The 13,882-nt window shown below is 43.1% G+C and overlaps 1 protein-coding gene across 4 annotated transcripts in view; it reads right to left on the bottom strand.

Annotated features, from left to right (window-relative positions):
• Positions 1-131: 131 nt before the first annotated feature.
• Positions 132-13,882, bottom strand: part of LOC125702246 (cytochrome b-245 chaperone 1) — a 15,046-nt gene continuing 1,295 nt past the window's right edge. Inside the window, exons 1-7 of one of the 4 annotated variants that reach the window (XM_048965260.1) lie at positions 10,310-11,067; positions 8,804-8,934; positions 6,994-7,035; positions 5,910-5,983; positions 4,953-5,049; positions 3,561-3,705; positions 132-3,033 (exon numbers count right to left, since the gene is read on the bottom strand). In XM_048965260.1, the coding sequence (XP_048821217.1) occupies positions 2,907-3,033; positions 3,561-3,705; positions 4,953-5,049; positions 5,910-5,983; positions 6,994-7,035; positions 8,804-8,888 (570 nt within the window). In that variant the 5' untranslated portion in view covers positions 8,889-8,934; positions 10,310-11,067 and the 3' untranslated portion in view covers positions 132-2,906. The other 3 variants (XM_048965263.1, XM_048965261.1, XM_048965264.1) reach the window with 3 other exon arrangements.

The raw sequence follows: 13,882 nt of genomic DNA, 5'->3' as shown, positions 1-13,882 counted from the left end.
TTCCTCTGCCCTGCCCGCCCACCCCATCATCTCCAGGAGGTTGGTGCCAAATGGTACTCCAGACAGCCAACAATATTAATATAATTAAAATCAACAATCAAAAAAGATTAGTGACACAAAACACTTTAAAGTTGATTTTATCAATGGAGATTTTAATAAAAAAAGAGACACGCGAGGCCTTGCTGAAATTCTACTTCCATTTTGAAGTAGAAAAGCTATTTCTAACTATTTTCCAGACAAAGTTCTGCCTCCTAGCAATCTACCAGTGTCAGAACTAGCACTTTTCATGCAATATGTAAGCCAGCGTGGCTTTTACTACCTGTATAAATGTAAGACACGTTGCCATTTGTGCAGCAGCCCTCTCTCTCCTGTCTACCTGCTCTCAGCAGGATATTGAGAGGGAGGGGTGCACCTAAGCATCTAAAAGGAGCTGATTATTGGATGTCAACTAAAAACACAACTCATCCCACAAAATATCACTCACAGAACTCCGCCCATCCAATACCTTTCTGTAGGTCCTTCCCCCTCCTAGAGCATCTCTCACATTTTGGTTTGGTATTGCAGGACACCTATGTACATCATGCTTAATGCCAAGAACGTACCGAAAGTTGATGCAGAGCTCAGCTGAAGCAGGACACAGTTTAAAATTAGATCAATGTAAATACTTCTGTAAAAATGGTTTTTAACTGAAAAACCACAGCATTATTTGTATTTTCCCCGTGACACCAGCTCTCATGGGAACAGAAAAGAAACTCAGTGTAACTAAGATTGAATGCAGGTAGTTTTGTCCATTTTATCCACTCAGTGGTCAAATCTGTAGGTTTGGAACATTAAGTGCAATGCACAGCCATACCACATACCCCTCAAATATCTTTGCTACAAAGAAGGTATTTGCAGGTCGTAGAGTTATTTTACTTACACTACACTATAAAAACTAAGCATTTAAGGGTATTTCCTACTGAAAGTCTTTAGAATGCTCAAAACCCATTTTACAGAGTGATGAAAAAACAGTTCATCCAAATTCAGTCTCACTCTCTCCAGAATGAGTGTTACTGAGGGTAGATACTGAAATGAAAATCTCTCTGAAGCGTTAAAAAAAGTTGCAGAATATAAAAGGTTTGATGGTTTGTAGTTTACATCTTCCTGCAAAATAAAGGCCAAATCTGGTTAATTACCTGCAACCTGTTTTTCCCCAATGTTCATTCATACACAGCAGCTTCCCAATTCCAGTAATGGGAGGCAGAGATTGAAAGCAACGTAATCAGCCAGAAAACTTGGAGTACTTCAAGAGCATGTCTGCTGGCAGAGGTCTGTTTTGATACCTGACATGATCACAAGTTCTTATTTAATACTAACACACCTGGTTCAGTGCCACAGTCAGGCTGCATCAACAGCAGCTCCCTCTTGCACCTGGATGATCCTTTCAAACCAGCAGTAACAGCGTGTTGGTCTCACAGACACAAATGGCTGGAAGTGAAATCAACCTGTTCTTTGGTCAGATAAATGGACACAGTTTCCATTTCCAATGGAACGTGCAACTGAAATCATTTCATAGCTTTCACTTCTTTAGAGGTAGAGTTTTTAAATAGGAATGCAGTTAAATCCTGAAGAACCAGATGCCACCAGACATTTAAGTGCTGGCATGGAGGCAGACCATCTCCACATAGTCTATTCAGACGTCCCAGAGGAAACCATCAGTATTTTCTAATTCAGGTCTTAACTCCATACAACTCCTAACACAAGTTGGTAAACTTGAATACAAGCAGTTATAGCACATGGAAAGAACTTTCAGCTCTTACAATTTCTGTACTTGTAATACCAGCATGTTGATAGAGGTACAGTGAAGTTTTAGTTCTAGACAGAACATGTTGGCTAAAAGAGGTAGCTTTTACTTCATAAAGTACCTTGGAAAATTCATAATTTTAACCACTAATGAAGCCATTGGTCAGAACAGAAGACAGTGCACACAGAGTAACACATGGGCCCAAGCCAAACACTGAGCCCAGCTATCTTAAAAAAACAACATCTAAGTTATTATTTACCTCCTCATTACTACAGCAAAATACTAAACTGCCATGGTGTCTGACATCAGTCTTTTCCCTACCTGAAGGAATGTTTATTTACTTCCTTCCCAAACACACAGTTAAAACAGTAAACATTTAAGTCTAGAATAAGGCTATTCTTTGGGTAGTCTATGCCCAGAAGTTAAACAGAACATAAAGGCATTGAACAACCAACAGGGTCATTTGTTGGTTCTTAGCTATGGTCCCTTAGCAATTCCAAGAGGAGTAAGACAGTAACAAGCTGAGCAACCTGATGTTTAAAATTCCTGACCATCCTCATGATTTCCACTGCTATCTAATAGCAAATCAGTAGTAGAGAATAGAAAAGTGCCACTACCCTGCATCACCTCAGTGCATATATTAAGCTGCTTAAGACCAATTTAGCAGTATATTCACCCATATACAATATTTCAGAAACCTCAAAGCATTGTGTTCTGAGTTAAATTCAGCTGTTCTGCATTTCATATACTGTACCTGCATATCTTTGCAGTAAGTGGAAGCTTACATCTATAGCTCCAATTCATTAATGGGAAAGTACATTTTTAAACCTGTACAATAATAAATAACTACTCCTAGACAATTGTGACAAGCTGACAAAGTTCAAAAGACAGCAGTGTCCACATCCAGGAACTAAGATAGAATTTGCTTTTGATTCTACAATGGCAGTATTGGGAGCACAGACCTTGAAGCAGTTTAGCACTAAAGAAGATGCCCTAAGACAGATTCTTCCCCCTGTAAGTGCACATGTAGAGAAATGCCCAAGTCAAGACTGAGGAATTTTGTTATGAAGAACAACCAATCTGTAATTTCCAGATCTTTGAACATCTCTTCAGCTCATGACTATTAATATTCATCCTGTGGTTCACCAGCATCACTAGCCTCTGTTTCACTGCTCTCATAGACATCTTGGCTCTCTGCTCTGTCCAATTCCAGAAAACTGATGACAAGCTTGGCAACTGCTTCCACATCACTGTAGAAAAGAAAAAACAGTGTAGGAGTTAATGGAACTGTGGTGCTGATGAAACAAGAACAGGTACATTAATTTCTTCTCCATAAGAGAGAGGCCAGGCACTGGAATGGGCTGCCCAGGGAGACAACTGAGTCACCATTCCTGGAGGTGTTCAAAAAATGCTTAAATTCTGCACTAAGGGACATGGTTTAGTGAGAAATACTGGGGTAGGTGGATGGTTGGACTAGGTGATTTTACAGGCATTTCCCAACCTTGGTCATTCTGATCCTTGAGAACAAGTCTTTAAAGGGCCAGCTGATAGGACAGAGCATGACTGACAGCATCCTACATACAGAGAAACATCAAGCCAAGCATTTCCTTCCTTGTCAGAACACATCAATCCTCTTCTCACAGTCCCTGCTGCAAGTGGTTTGAAAAAGTTAAATAACAGTCATATCAGCATGTAGGAATGGTGCTAAAATGATTTGTTTAATTACTGACCCATGTGACTGGTTTTGCAATTAAAAAAAAAAAAGTCCACACTTCACCTTCTGCAGCCCAGCACAGCACTCTGAGTCAGGGGGTGTGAAAATCCAGTGATAAATCGTAGCACAACCAGGTAACCCTTCCCAAAATACCGCACCGTCTCCTCTTCCACATTGACATCTCTGATCTCATGCAGTAGAGCAACCACTGTAAGCAGATGTGGAAAATAAAGCCATCTATGATTAGCATTTCAATAAACTTTCAGCACCTCTCCTAAGGAGCAATCCTAGTCACTGTGCCACTGGGACTCTGTGCTCGAGTGCTATTGCTCTGACCTCACACAACTACCACAGACTTGTAATACCAAGGAATTGCTAAAGCAATGGACCAAAACAAACAGCACAGTGCACACCAGCTGGTTCAGCCCTAATGAACAAGTTACACTGCTTCCTAGGAAATGGAGACCATTGGTTTCTTACATGGCCACACTTTACAGATTATCAACTCTTTGTGTACAGAGTAGGTAAACAGCTGTTAAGTTTACTGAGCTAGAACAAATAGTAAAAGATTTAACTTTTCAGAGTATCTGCTCACCTCTGCATCCCCATATTAACTGTAATAACCTCTCAGGAAGAGATGTGCTGGGCTCCAACACATCCAAAAGAAAAGTTCACAAATTAAACATCCTTTTTATCTTCTGCCCCCAAACGTCCTGTTTAAAATCCCAATCAATGTTAGGACATGGTGTATTCTGTCTATTTTCTAAGCACCTCGAGAGCTGGTTTGATTTAGACTACCAGGAATAAGAAAATCTGACACTGAAGATCCTACTTCACTTTACAATGGAACTTCTGCCTCGCAGTAACCGTAAGGAAGTCACACACTAAACTTCAGCTTCTGTCACTTCATCAGAAAGCTTAAAAGCAATCAGATGTTGCATTAAGCTGAGCCTACTGAATATGCTGTCTTCAGTGGCCATTAACTTTGTTTTGTTTTCAGAAAAAAAAACCAAAAGGTTCATTTTGCTTTGCATTAAATAAGAATACTACCCAGGCACTTTAGGGAGCCTGATACAATTTTGAATCCACCAATACTTAACCTAAGCAAAATATCTTTCCACCTGTCCCATTCACAAAGCAGGCTAGCCAGGGGAAATGCAAACCTGCATATAATCATTCCAAAGGAATGGCTTACACTCATCTGGAAAGCAATGTGGAAGCTCCTGAATTAAAACAACTAACATGATGCATTCAGTACCTTAGCCTGAAAAAAACACGCAGAGCCTAAAAGGCAATTTATGACTTTTGCTGTTTGTGAACAAATCAGACCTGGAAACAAATGTGCCTAACTTGAGTACAGAACTCTTGAGGGAAAACAAAGAAAGAAACAGTAAACTCTTGGTGTTTTTTTCTGCCCATCAATCACAGTTGCTATTACAGATACTGCTCTCTCACCTTGTTCACTGCCTCCTTTTGAGAAGGTCAGTATCTTTTTGTAAAGATTGAATGTTTTTAGGCAGACTGTTCCCTTGTTCTTGTCAAATACAGCTTCCTGTAAAATTGAACAATTAAAAAAAAAAATTTTTAAACAATCAATTTTCTCTTTGTATACAGCTATTTTAATTCTTACATCTAGCTATTTTAATTGGAGACTTTTGTCTATTACTTGACCATGAAAACAGTAATCTTGCACATGGTTTAACAGACTTTTCCATATCTCTTAAATTACTTCTAGAAGGAAGATAAGCTGGTTTCCCTGCCTCTCCTGCTACATTCTTCACCTAATAAAAGCTATGCTGGAATCAAATCTGAGCACTTCCATGCTGCTCCTGTAATTCTCTCTTACAGACCGAGCTTACACTAGGTTTAAAATTTCCCCAAGACTCAATGAAGACACCAAGTCTCTCTTGGAGGTCACTTATCCAATAACTCACACCAGTGAAGTGACAAGCCTGCAGAGGGGGGGAATACATTCTCAGCCCATCTCCCAACACAGACATAATAAAGATCAGAAACAAGCCTCACAAACACAACTTCTTCCTAATTGAAAACAGCCTGAGTAGTCTGGAAGGCAGAACCACTCTGTTCAATGGTCACTTATTAGTAGGAGCAAGTGAGCAAATCAGTAGAACAGCTAAATGAGAACTTTTTTTCACTCATTTACATGAAGCCACAAGAGCAGATCTGCCTGCATGTCTGCCACAAAGGACAGGTCTCTCCTTTAAAAAAAAATGTGTTCTATTTACCTTCACATCCTAGCTTAAGAATTTTGAAGAGTTTCCTCAAAACCAAAAGCATAAATTGCTTGTTTCAACTACTCAACAGCAAAGTACATCAGACAGCCGAAATCAACACCTGACAACCATTTCAGAGCTAGCACAATAACCTCATTTCCTGTGCTGAATATCTTACCTCCCACTGCTCCAGATTCTGTGCTGCCACAAAGAAGCATCCAGCCATGTAGAAGAGCTTCCATGCCAAGCTGTCTGAACAACACAAAAGATGAACAAAGTTAGAGCTTCTCTCCTTCTTTCCTATACAAAACAGTTTTGCACGTTCCTTATAAAGGCAACAAGGAAAGAAGTGGTTTCTCTGATGCATCTGAGCATTTCTGCCATTAACTCTAATGCACATTATTTCAGGATTTAGGGATGATACAAAGTAATTCACTGAAGCTTCAGAAAAGAAAGCAGTCAGCCCTTTCAGCAAGCCAACACTTCTTTTTTTTTTGTCCTGGAAAGGTTTACACCTAGCAGCCTATCTAAACAATTTGCTTACTCAAGCTTTTACTGAAAGGAAAATAGAATATAGGTCAGTATTGTTTCAAGAACAAACAAACAACACTTAGATGTCTGATATAGTTGGTGTTTTAAGCAGCTTTCACTGAACTTTGCTCTTCAAATAAGTATGGACTGTAATGGCAGTAAGTTCTTATATGCTACTAAGCTATAAAACCTGAGGCTCAACAGGATGCTGCAAGAGAGTCACAGAACAGCTTGAAAAATAAATTCCATGGGTAGAAAAATACCTATCACGTGGTGCACTCTGCTCTAGTGGGGGCAAGCAGCACCAGCTGCCTGCACTCAAAAGGTGTTTTTCTGTGAGTAATCTCTGCTGGTGATGATCTAACAGTTTCCAGAGAAACGGAGCACTGGCATCAAAGGCACATAATTTCATTATAGGGACAGACAATCCTGGTACATCTTCCCAGGAGGGCTGTGGGGAGCAGCTAATCACATACAGCATACTGAAAGCACAAAATGCTAGAGCACTGAGTGTTATTACTTAAGATAGTCTTGCAAATGAGCAGGGAGACCAAGTAAGAAACGCAGCGTTCAAGCATAATGACTCACACAGAGGCAAGAATTATTACTGGATTCTAACATTCATGTCACACAGAGGGTGACAGGTTCATACACTGCCTTTGTAAGGCTGCACAGAGCCACACAAAGGAGTCAACAGGAAAAACAATTCTTGAAAAATGATAGGCCATTACCTGCACTGTAATAAGCAGCAGCCAAACCTATGGAGGCTATTCCTAGAATAAGAGGAGAGAATTAGAATGAGGAACTCAAACCTCCTAAAATTCCCTGAAAATACAGAACACTCAGAAATTAAAGCCACAAGGTCTTGTGGCTGCAACATTGATTACTCTACAAAAGACAGTTATATTTCTTTGAACTTAGTGTAAAATAAATAAATAAATAAATAAATAATCTCCCACGCTGCATATAAGAAATTAAAGAGCAGAGGGGACCAAAGTCAGAAATAAAAGATAGTGACAGAACTGAGAATTTTAGAGAAACTCAGTCTAACCATTACATTATACTTCCCCTCAAGCACAGTACAACTTTGAGCACTCATGTTTACACTACCGAGGTTATTTTTCCCCCTCTAAGTACTGTGGAGCCAAAAGAAAATTTGTGCAACAAACTGTGTCAGAAGCCACCAACTGCCTTCCTCCATTCAGGAGGAAGCTGTGGCAGTGTGACTCTGCAACTGAGCATTGCTACAGTGCAGATTTTGCCATTTCTGAGAACCCAGATTTCTTTTCAATGCAAATGTGGGTCCTGTATGCTGCCTGGCGTACAGCAAAAGTTCTTTCCCAGCCCTTTTGAGACTTCCTTAGAATTCAATCTATGAGTGTGAGGTTCTGCAGATGACAGACTGAAAAATTATCAATCTCACTGTGAAATTACTACAGAGAAGAGCAAATATCAGCCCCATTTAGGGACTATACAAAAGGAGGAGTTCAAGTCATGATTCCTCTTTCTCAAAGAAAATGCCAGAAAGAATCACAGAATTCTCATGTTGGAAAAGACCTTGAAGATCATCAAGTCCAATCAAAACCTAACCATGCTACCCTAACTAACCGTCCGCTAAATCACATCCCTGAGCACCACATTCAAATGATTCTTAAACACATTCAGGGATGGTGATTCAACCACCTCCCTGGGCAGCCTATTTCAGTGCTTAACAACCCTTTCTGTAAAGAAGTTCTTCCTGATATCCAACCTAAACATCCCTTGGTGCAACTTGAAGCCATTTCCCCTCATCCTGTCACCTGTCAGTAGTGAGAAGAGACCAACCCCGCTCTCACTGCAATCACCTTCCAGCTGCTGTAAGAGAGCAATCAGGACTCCCCTCAGCCTCCTCTTCCCCAGGCTAAACAGCCCCAGTTCCTTCAGTCTCTCCTCATAGGCCATATTCTCCAAGCCCTTCCCCAGCACTGCTGCCCTTCTTTGGACCTGCTCCAGCACCTCCATGTCCTTTCTGAGGTGCCCAAAACTGAACACAGCACTTGAGGTGGGGCTTCACCAGTGGCAGTACAGGGGCACGATGACTTCCCTGCTCCTGCTCACATCCCTGATCCAAGTCAGGATTCTTGGCCATCTGGGCACACTGCTGGCTCATATTCAGCCAACTGTCCATCAGTACACCAAGGTCCCTTTCCATCAAGCAGCTTTCCAGCCACTCCTTCCCATGCCTGTGGGATTGCCTGGCATTGTTGGTGACCAAAATGCAGGACCCAGCACTTGACGCTATAGAAACTCATAGTTTCCCTTGGCACATCAATCCAGTCTATCCAGGTCCCTCTGTAGTGCCTTTCTATAGCATGACATACGCATCTTGTGCTACAAGCTCCTTCAGGAATTAATTATGATTCCTCTCTCTTAGTAAAAGTTCTGAAATAAACCAAAGAACACTATCAACAAAGAAGTTAAAGAGTTCGGGGGACTGAAGTCAGAAATAAAAGGTAGCGGTGAGAACAGAATTTTAGAGAGACTCAGTCTTACAATACTTACCAACAAAGACAGACCAAGACCTGATGCCAGGTGACCTTGTCAGATGAAGAAGGGAACTTGTGCGGGTTTCAATCAACATGTACATCTTCAGGAGCAGTTCCCCACAGCCCACTCTGACTCATGTAACCTTGCTGGAACAAAACAAAAATAGAAAGTAGAATTGTTGCTGACTCTAACACTCTCTTTCCTAGCATGTTACCACTTCTTACCAAGTTTTTATCTGGACTACAATAGCACCCAGAGTGGGAACGTGACCTTTTTCTCACAGGAAGAATAGCATGCACATTTTAAAAAGGGCAGACAAACAAAAACAGTCATGAGAAGGAGACTTGCACAACAGGAACCTGAACTATTTTCCATGAAACTTTGCATTTTGGGAATAAAGTCTCTCTTTGTTTCTACCCTTGCAGAAGAAAAAGTCAAAAACAAGAACCAGAAATGTTAGCGCTGCATGAATTAGCAATTCTTCAGACTAGCAAAACTGCAAGTGTAACACAAAGACCTTTGATGGCATTTTTGTGCTACGTGCAGAGGCAGCCACGACAGACTGTGCTGGAGCTGCAGCAAGTCAACACAGCCTTCTGCACCGTGGATACCGGTTGTCCTCATTCCCCAGAACAGAACTGCAGGGTTACAGCCTCAGCCTGACTGCGAAGTGTCAAATAATGCCATATACGGCACTCCCAGATACCAAGCCTATTCCAGAATAGCAAAAGGAATTTCCAGCAATGCTCCATTCCCCCCAGCAACACCATGCTTCAACCTAGACAGAAAGTAACAACAGACATCAAGAAAACAAGTACCTATTTAAAGACAGCTAAGAGCTGGGCAATTTCATGTAGCATTTACAGCATCCATTTACTTCCACAGCATAAGATGGTTTGAGTTCTGACATGACTGAGCTCCAAACCCATCCCACCCTAACACTACCAGCATAACCTAAGAGCAGACGCGTACCAGGTGCAAGTGGCATTGGAACCAACTGAGCTGCTCAGAATTGCCCCCAGAGAAAGGATTGCTTCTTCTCCTGCAGTAAGCAGAGATGCTTGTTGTTGTTGTTATGAAGACTACAGTCTCCAGGAAAAGCTGAGAAGGGCCCAACAAACACACAAAGTGCTGCACAGCCCGGGCTGTGCTTCATAAGGGCACACTCAGGTGAAAGCAAAACTCGCTCCCATCGAGAGAAATCCACCCACCCAGTGCTATTCAAACCGATGAGGGACATCCAAAGCGACGGCACAGCCGCGCAGATGGGTGAGCGGGGGGTACCGAAAGCAGGGAAACCCAATCCTACCGATCCCCGCATAACCCCTCGCTCCCGCCTGCGGGGCCCCGGGCGGGCGGGCGGCGGCTGCTGAGGCGCTCCCTGCATCCCTACGGGATCCCGTCGGGATGCAGGGAGCGCCTCAGCAGCCGCCGTCCGCCCGCCCCGGTCCGCCTGACGCAGAGCAGCACGGGGCAGCCAACCCAGCGGGGGCTGCGCCTCATCCCGCCCCGCAGCCCTACCTGCCCGCTCCGAGACGTGCCCGCTGCTGCCGCTCCCCGCCGATTGCCTCACTCGCCCTAAGGACGGGGCGCGCCGAACACCATATTTAGTGTGGGCAACAGCACTGAACTAACCGGGACCGCTCGGGCTTTGTAACTGGGAGAGGAAGAGCCTCATCCAAGATGGCGGCGCGGCGCCCGCGTTCAAGATGGTGGCGGAGCCTGGGAGTTGTGTTGTCTAAAAGTCATCGTTTTCCAAGTCTGTGTGGCTTAACGCGTATAGAAAGGAGTAGGGAAGCTTGTGTTGGCAGAATGGGGAGTTGTGTGCTGTTGGGCTAGACGTACGGGGTGGGAGAGCTCTAGTGGGTGTACTTGGTGCTGGTTTGCCGGTCCTGCTTTGGGTGAGGTGTGTTCAGGCTGGGGCTGAGGGGATGGCAGGGCAAGCCAACAGAATCCTGGAGTGATAGAATGGTTGGGTTGGAAGGGACCTTACAGCCCCCCAGCCCCACCCTGCTGTGCCCACACTGAGGCTGCCCGCAGCCCATCCATGTGCTCAGGCACTTCCAGGGATGGAGCACCACAGCTCTGCACAGTGCTGGAGCCTCACCGCCCTCTGAGTGAAGAATGTCTTCTTAACACCTAACCTAAATCTCCCCTCTTTTAGTTCAAAGCCATTCCTCCTTGTCTTAATGCTATCCAGCCATGTAAGAATTCGCTTCCTCTTCTGTTTATAAGTTCTCTTCATGTACTGGAAGACTGCAGTGAGGTCTCCCAGCAGCCTTCTCTTCTCCAGGCTGAACACCCCTGGCTCCCTCAGCCTTTCTTCAAAGGAGAGGTGCTCCAGTCCTCTGAGCATCTTCATGGCCCTCCTTCTGGACCCACTCCAGCATCTCCATGTCTTTCTTTGGTTGGAATCTGTCCACCCAGAGAGCCTCTTCCAGCTGCCCCTGGTCTTGGCAGCACTGGTGACCCATGGAGGCCAATGGATGCTAGGGCTCTCAATGGCAGCAGGTGCATACTTGGCACTTGGGGCACTGACTGCCATGCAGTGTTCGTGCTGGGCTGTGGCCACTAGTTGCTCTTCTGTGCATGTTGTACATTGGTGAGGTTAGTGGGGGCAGGGGGGGTCTCTCAGTGTCACAGTGTTATCTCAAGACAGCTGCACACAGAAGACCCGGTAACTGAGACCTTGAATCCATCCAATGCAGTAGGGAATATAAAGCACAAATAAATGTTGCATTTACAGGCTTAACATGAAGTTGTGACTTTTCATTAATCATATTTGGGGGTTGGACTTGATGATCTCTGGAGGTCCCTTCCAACCCCTACAATTCTGTGATTCTGTGATATGTCACCTGAAGGTGTATCTTTGTGTTTCAGGTTCAGCTGAACATCATTCACTTGCAAAATGTATTCTTGTTTAATCCAGTATCTGCTCATGTCAGTTTTGGGATGAAAATGGTAAAATGTAGGAACCAGTAGCTAAGCTTAACTTCTTAAATTCCCTTTATATAATTCAACACATCCTTTTATCTATTAGATCCATTAGGTGGAAGGATACTTGATCCACTCCTATTTGCACAGGAATGTGGTTCTTCCCGAATAACATCCTCAATTTTGGGCCTTCTTCCTAATACAAATCCAGATACTCCAGAGAGTTTGCTTAAGGCCATAATGTGATTGTTTGTGCAGCTGTTCCTAAACATCACTGTGGGTAAGTGGTAACTGAGTTTCTGATTTGACAGCAATTAGTTTTAGATTTAAGTTACATGGTCCAGAGTCCTTTAGGTTTAAGTTTATCAGCTAACTAATTGCAAGTAATAGAAAATACGAACTTATCTGCTGTCTGTGTTGTGTAACAACAGTTGTATGAATGGGGAAGGACTGCAAGGAACTGCAAGCTTGAACTGGTGTGCTTGGGACTCATGAGGTATCAGCTGCTGGATTTGGATGAATAATAAGTCATTAGTGCCTGGTGACAGCCCAACTGAGCAGCTGACTTCCTCAAAGCTCTATTTAAAAAAAATCTATAAGCAGAGGTCTCTGGAAACTGCTTTTAGTGGTAATATACAAAAGATTTCTTTTCTCTAGGGTAGAGTGTAATAAATAAGAAATTCACCTGTCCCCTCCAGTCAATATATACCATACAGCAACCGTGAGGGTCTGATTCATTCCTGTATTACTATCTGACAAAATATTAACACCTGTATGTTTCTCCAGTAACAGGATAACCTGATAAGAGTTGATTAAGTTAGAAATTATTTAAACATGGGAAACACCACACATCTGCTCAAGCATTTATTCAGACTGGAATATAGAATGGGTTTTTGCAAGTTACTGCTACTGATTAATGATTCTTATGACATTTTTTGTGCAATCATCTAGGAATTTCACTGCAGTACTTTGAGGGAGGTAATTTGTTAGAAGAACCATCCAGAGATATGTAATTGATTACTTGTAATTTTCTTCTGCCTAATTCTGATAGCTGTTGAGCGGCAGATGTTGATACTGGCTTGAGGCACTTCCAGCTTGCGATGCCTTGCAGTGCTGATGCATAACCTTTAAAGTTTGCTGAAGTTGGCTGCAATGCACTGTTTTCATAGAGAAACACTTTGTTTTTCTCTATCATTGTTGCTAGTGGTGCGGGTGTAAATGTCAAATACAGCAACAGGTTTCAACCACAGGGAGAGAGGCCAAAAAAGCAAGTGATGCTCTTAAGCACTGCCTCCCTTTGGCATGGAAAAGCTTTGCAATGGTGAATTCCTTTGGACATAGCCTTGCAGTCATGCAGAGCAACTGAGTGCTGCTGTCCAGAGCAGGCTGCAGCAGGGCAGTGCTTTCACAGTGAGACACTGTGCTCATCTGCTGCCTATGGGAAAATGGTATAAATAGTGGATGGAAAGCAGAAATTGCCCCTTGGCAACCTAATTATCTCCTAATGACCCAAGTATAATCTTATACCATGCAACCATTGATTCTTTGCTTGCTGTCTGGTTTGCATGAGTTTTTGTTCTTTTTTTATTGCTAGAATTCTTAAGTTGAAACTGAAAGAGTGGTCAGGCACTGGAATGGGCTGCCCAGGGAGGTGGTGGAGTCACCCTGGAGGTGTTCAAGGAACGTTTGGATTTTGTGTTGAGGGACATGGTTTAGTGAGAACTATTGGTGATAGGTGGATGGTTGGACTGAATGATCTTGAAGGTCTTTTCCAACCTCGGTGATTCTGTGATTCTGTAATTGCATCCATTTATTCCACAGGCAGAGGAATGCTTAAAGTGCTTTTTGATTTTTCAGTATTCCTGCAAAAATGTTGATGCAGTTAACTGGTTTGTGTTCTAATTGTAAAGGAATATGAGGGAAAATAACACAGCAATTAAATAGGAGCTGCACAGAATCGTGGAACCATCCCATGCTGTCAGGTCTTTGGAAGAATCACTGTATCAGTGTGAGATAATTAAGCATAACCGTGAGTGTGGAACGGAAGGATTCCAGCTGTGACCTCACATGCAGGTCTCAGTGCGCTGCTGGTTGTGAACCTGTGCCATGGCTGTTCCTCGCCTTGTTGCCGTGCCCTGCACTCGGTGTGCAGCGCCTGCT

The sequence above is a fragment of the Lagopus muta genome, chromosome 18 (genome assembly GCF_023343835.1).
Source record: "Lagopus muta isolate bLagMut1 chromosome 18, bLagMut1 primary, whole genome shotgun sequence".
Classification (NCBI taxonomy): domain Eukaryota; kingdom Metazoa; phylum Chordata; class Aves; order Galliformes; family Phasianidae; genus Lagopus; species Lagopus muta.
Note: the sequence above shows the minus strand (reverse complement) of the source record. Positions and strands in the feature narration are given on the sequence as shown.